Genomic DNA, 5,703 nt, shown 5'->3' on the forward strand with positions numbered 1-5,703 from the left:
TCTATGGTTTGGAAGAGAAGGAAAGAGAAGAAAGAAGCACAAATTAAAACTAACTAAAAATTTGAACCTGGGAACCACGAGCAGGATAGCAGAAATGTAGAAATAAGGAGTGGAGAGGATAAGGAGCTAGATTTTAAACTAGATGATAAAATGTTGGCAAAAATCTTCAAAAGGAAATGGTAAGTAAAAAAAAAAATTGGCGATGGAGAAGCAGAGCTTGCGAGAAAGGGGTCAAAATACAAATTAGGATACTCTGATTACAGAGGAATGGTGAACTGTTCCAGGCAGAAATACTTAAGGACAGAAGAATCAAAGGCTGAGTAAATATTTCTTGAATTCATGAATTCACAGAAGCCAAAAAATAAAAGAAAAAAGAGAATTTCTCTCTCTTTTTTGAGAATTAATGTGTGAGAATTAACGTGAGAATTAATGACTGTTTCTGTGAGAATTAATGACCATTTCTGTGCATCCAAGGGGAAGAAGGAGAAATGAAAATGAATTTAAAATTGAACTCTTGCATTCCAATTTACTTCTTCTGTATAACTGTTAATCTATCCATTGTCCTTAAATGTTTGGAAGAATCCAGTATTAAAGCCTGGAATTTCCTTTGTAGGAAGGATTTTCATAACAAATTAAATTCTTTAATAGATTTAATACTATTCAGACTTCTGTTTCTTCTTTTCTAAGTTTTACTAATTTCTATCTTTTAAAGATATTCCAGTTCCTCTAAGTGAACAACTTTCACAATATTTCTTTACATTTGAGGATTAATGAATGTGTATTGTACATTCTCCGAGTGAGTATGTTATAATCCATGTCTTATATAATATTTTAGTGTTAGCAGCAGATTGACAAGGAATGTATTATACAGAGATTCAAGTTGTGGAAAAGAGTTCTGTGACAAAAGTAACTTGATCAAGAATATTTATTTCTATGTTTCTCTCTGCTTGTACTGGAACGAGTGAATGGCGAAAATGACTTTAGAGAAGTCCTGATTCACTTGAAATAAAACCTTTATGCATTTAAAATAAAATTCCCATGGAAACTGTCTCTGAAGTTACAAAAACCTCAGAAGAATTTTTCCTAGTGTTGCATGCCTTTCCATGCCTGCAAGAACTCTCTAAAATTCCTAGAGGAAAGTGAACGTTTAATGAACCCCTAAGGTCTTCTTTGCCCTTGAGTCTTAAGAAGAGCTTATTTTTGGTGCTTATTTTTACTTCTTGATAATGGATTATTTTCTGTATTTCTTAAACAAGTGAAGTGGGATTGAGAACAGGAACTGGGGTTCTTTTGAGTCACTCTGGGCTGTAGACAATTCTCAGTGTAAATAAGATGGACGAGACCCCATCACTGCTGTCTCAGCAAGTCTTCATTGATATATGTGCACATATATCAATACTCACAGTGGTTTTAGTTGGACTTGCTTGGAGAAAAGTGGACTTCTGCTTTTATGTTTTGATTTCATAACTTCCCCAAGAGGATTCTAGCCTTTAACTTGGACCCCAAATATAACTAATCTGCAGACTTCCCCAGTAGAAATTTAATTTTTTGGATAGAAAATCTATGATTTTTAATATTTAAAAGTCCCTGGCAAAGCATATAGAATGCTAATTGGTACTCAAAATGTTATTAGGCTTTATATTTGTTTCAGTTAAAAATCTACATTGTGTGATTGTCATTGTCTGAAACTGCAGCAAGGTCTTTAGCCCCTCTATCCTGTTACTATGATCAGGATTTTCTCCCTCATAGCCAGCAATCTGGGTTAAAATACTGCATTTAAAGTGCAGGTCATAAGCGTGATGCCTAGGTTGGAAAGGTGCTACATTAAACCATGAACACATCATGTTTTGTTAGAGTAACTGTTCGTATCAAGAGAAGTTTTTTAGGTGTCTTTCAAATTATCACTAAAATGTCAGATTTATCTATTTAAAGTTGAAATCTGTAGCCTTTTTCTTTTCTATTCCATTCCCTTACTTTCCTTTTCTTCATCACAATCCTCATGTTACTTTTTACCTCTTTCTTTCATGTATTTTTTTATCTTCTGCAATTTGAATGAAAGCTCCAAGAGGGCAAGAATCCTTTTTTGGTTTTGCTTCTTCACTGAAGAATCGCCAGGTCTTAGAGGGCTTCAGAGACAGAATATATATATATATTCAGTAAGTACTTGCTGAATAAATGCTGTTTTTGTTCAAAATCTTTCATCTCCCCTTTATCTGACAGATTGGCTGCAGAGGCTGTTCTCTGCTTTTAGGTCTTGACAAAAGTTGCTATTTGTTATTTCACAAATATTTGCTTTTAGTAATCAAGCTTAAACTGCATGATCAAGTAAATCAGAGAGATTGGAGAGAAATCAGAGAAAATGTCTTTAGGTTTAAGCTTGGAGAAGGTGCAAATAATTCTTCCTATATTTTAGAGGTGACTGAAATAAGAATATCCTTCTCTGAAGTCCCAAACACCTAATTTTACCCTTCTTGGCTCTAACACTTTCTACATTCCCCACTGAAATTATGTAAGTACTTGTTTTTATCTATAAAGAATCTCATGAGATCCTAGAAAGTAAAAATGCCGCTTCAGAGATTTTGTTGTCACTTACAGGGAGGTAGTGTAGCCCAGTAGTTAAGAATAAGAAATCTGGAGTTGGACAGGCTGTGGTTTTGACTCAAGATTCTGGAAACTTCTAGCAGTGTGTGCTCCTCACTTTTAAAGTAGAGATGAATAGGTCTAATATATAAAGTTGTTGTGAGGAATAAATAAATTAAAATTATTTGTGTATTGCTTTAGATGCTTGGTATCTGTAGCAGGGTTCTGGGTCAGATAGTGTCTGGTACACGGTTAGTGTTCAATACCAGGTAGCAAGAATTACTTTTTCACACTGTTTTGTTCTTGCATGCTAAGTCACTTCAGTTGTTCCTGACTCTGTGCGAGCCCATGGACTGTAGCCTGCCAGGCTCCTCTGCCCATGAAATTCTCCAGGCAAGAATACTGGAGTGGGTTGCTATTTCCTTCTCCAGGGGATCTTCCCCACCCAGGGATCGAACCTGCATTTCTTATGTTTCCAAAATTGGCAGGTGGGTTCTTTATCACCAGTGCCACCTGGTTTTGCTCTTAATTGTGTTTAAAAGGATGCAACTTGAATAAAAGTTCATTAAAAGCCTTGTCAGGCACTGTCAGAAATATAAGTAAACATTTCTTCTTCCCTGGGAAGGTGGTCTCTAGAGATGTGATCCCGAGGGAGTCTCTTGTAATGAAGTCAACTGAGATATCTGATCCAGAATAAAAGTCTTCAGTCTCCTGTTATCCATGGGTATAAGGAAAGGATGCTGCTTCATCCTTGGAGCGTGGACAGGAGGCTTGGCGCAAAGGCACAGTCAGAGACCATGTCCTTCTACTCAGCAAGAGAAGCAAGATAACCTAGAGGTTTTGATCATTAAAGTGGAGAAGCAGAGGCATCTGAGCCCCGAGTTTTCACCTTCTTTTCACAGGGCATTTGAGTCTCCATGAAAGAGGTGGATGAGAGCCAGCAGAGCTCAGCACTGTGACTCCAAGCAGAAGGAGGGTAAGTGCCTGCCTGACCTGATCTGTCCTATGGCAGAGAGGTTACAAGCTCACAGTCTGAGCCAAACCACCTGAGTTCACCTTTTGTCACAACTTAGGAATACTGGGACTTGTGCAAATCACTTAAGTCCAGTGTCTTCATCTGTCATATGGGGATAACCATAACACCACACACGACAGACGATGAGATGGTTGAATGGAATCACTGACTCGATGGACATGAGTTTGATCAAGCTCCAGGAGTTGGTGATGGACAGGGAAGCCTGGCATGCTGCAGTCCATGGGGTCACAAACAGTTGGACATGACGGAGCAACTGAACTGAACTGATCATGCCACACAGAACGTAGAACCGTGCCTATCTCACAGTTGTTTTTCAGTCATTGTCATGTCCAACTCTTTGCGACCCCATGAACTGCAGTATGCCAGGCTTCCCTCTACTTCACTATAGCCCGGAGTTTGCTCAAACTCATTTCCATTGGATCAGTGATGTCATCTAACCATCTCATCTTCTGTCATCCCTTTCTCCTCCTGCCTTCAATCTTTACCAGCATCACAGTCTTTTTCCAATGAGTTGGCTCTTTGTACCAGGTGGCCAAAGTATTAGAGCTTCAGCTTCAACTTCAGTCCTTCCAATGACTATGCAAGGTTGATTTCCTTTAGGATTGACTGGCTTGATCTCCTTACTGTCCAAGGGACTCTCAAGAGTCTTCTTCAGCACCACGTTTGAAAGATCCCAGTTGGAGCTCAGTAAGTGTTCCTTCTCTTTTCTTCTCCATCTCACCTCCATAACTTCCAGTAACTTTCAAAATATGTTGCCTCTGTTTTGCTTAGTGACTCTTTCTTTTTCCCTCACAGATTCTCCTAGAGGAGAATGGCTGCAGATAACACCTCCTCTGTGATAGAGTTCATCCTCACAGGCTTAACAGACCAGGCACAACTCAAGATCCCCCTCTTCTTCCTGTTTTTGAGTTTCTATGTAGTCACCGTAGTGGGGAACCTGGGTTTGATAACCTTGATTGGACTGAATTCTCACCTTCATATTCCCATGTACTTTTTCCTCTTCAACCTGTCCTTCATAGATTTTAGTTATTCCACTACCCTCACCCCTAAAATGCTGATGGGTTTTGTCTCAGAGAAGAACATCATTTCCTATGCAGGGTGTATGACTCAATTTTTTTTCTTCTGTTTCTTTGTCTTTTCTGAATCCTACATCCTGTCAGCGATGGCATATGACCGCTATGTCGCCATCTGTAAGCCACTGGTGTGCACGGTCACCATGTCTCCTCAGGTGTGTTTACTCCTTTTGTTGGGGGTCTATGGGATGGGAGTGTTTGGAGCTGTGGCTCATATGGGAAACATAATGTTTATGACCTTCTGTGGTGACAACCTTGTCAATCACTATATGTGTGACATCATTCCCCTCCTTGAGCTCTCCTGTAACAGTTCTTACATAAATTTGCTGGTGGTCTTTATTGTTGTGACTATTGGCATTGGGGTGCCCATTGTGACCATTTTTATCTCTTATGGTTTTATTCTTTCTAACATTCTCCACATCAGCTCCACTGAGGGCCGATCCAAAGCCTTTAGTACATGCAGTTCCCATATAATTGTGGTTTCTCTTTTCTTTGGATCAGGAGCTTTTATGTACCTCAAACCACCTTCTATTTTACCCCTTGATCAGGGGAAAGTGTCCTCTGTATTCTATACTGCTGTGGTGCCCATGCTTAACCCGTTAATCTATAGCCTGAGGAATAAGGATGTGAAAGTTGCCCTGAAGAAAACCTTGAGCATAAAAATCTTCTCTTGAAAATGACAAAGAAACTCCAAAGCTTTGCTTATCAGTTAAAAAAAATTGTTTTTCAGTGAAGAAAACAAAGGCCAGCTGGTGCTTTCTCTTCTACATTTAGAGAAAAATTTTAACTTGCCTGTAAGCATTGTATTTCTCTACTCCTTACTCTAGCCTATCTATTCCAATCAGTCTTTGTTTTATGAAAACAGTTTCCACAGTCATAGCGGGTTACTCTTTAACAGGTCTAAAGAATGATTTAATCCAGCCCCTCATATGACACATTATGCACTGGAGACTCATGTAAATATTTTGAGGTGGCCCATGGACATTCATGTACATAGTGCTAGAGCTGGGATTG

At 39.0% G+C, this 5,703-nt stretch overlaps 1 protein-coding gene across 1 annotated transcript; it reads left to right on the forward strand.

Annotated features, from left to right (window-relative positions):
* The first annotated feature begins 4,427 nt into the window (after positions 1-4,427).
* LOC122704935 (olfactory receptor 8B12-like) lies at positions 4,428-5,363 on the forward strand. The gene has a single exon (XM_043920061.1). The coding sequence runs from the start codon at positions 4,428-4,430 to the stop codon at positions 5,361-5,363; it is 936 nt and encodes a 311-aa protein (XP_043775996.1).
* Positions 5,364-5,703: the final 340 nt, after the last annotated feature.

The sequence above is a fragment of the Cervus elaphus genome, chromosome 2 (genome assembly GCF_910594005.1).
Source record: "Cervus elaphus chromosome 2, mCerEla1.1, whole genome shotgun sequence".
Taxonomy (NCBI): domain Eukaryota; kingdom Metazoa; phylum Chordata; class Mammalia; order Artiodactyla; family Cervidae; genus Cervus; species Cervus elaphus.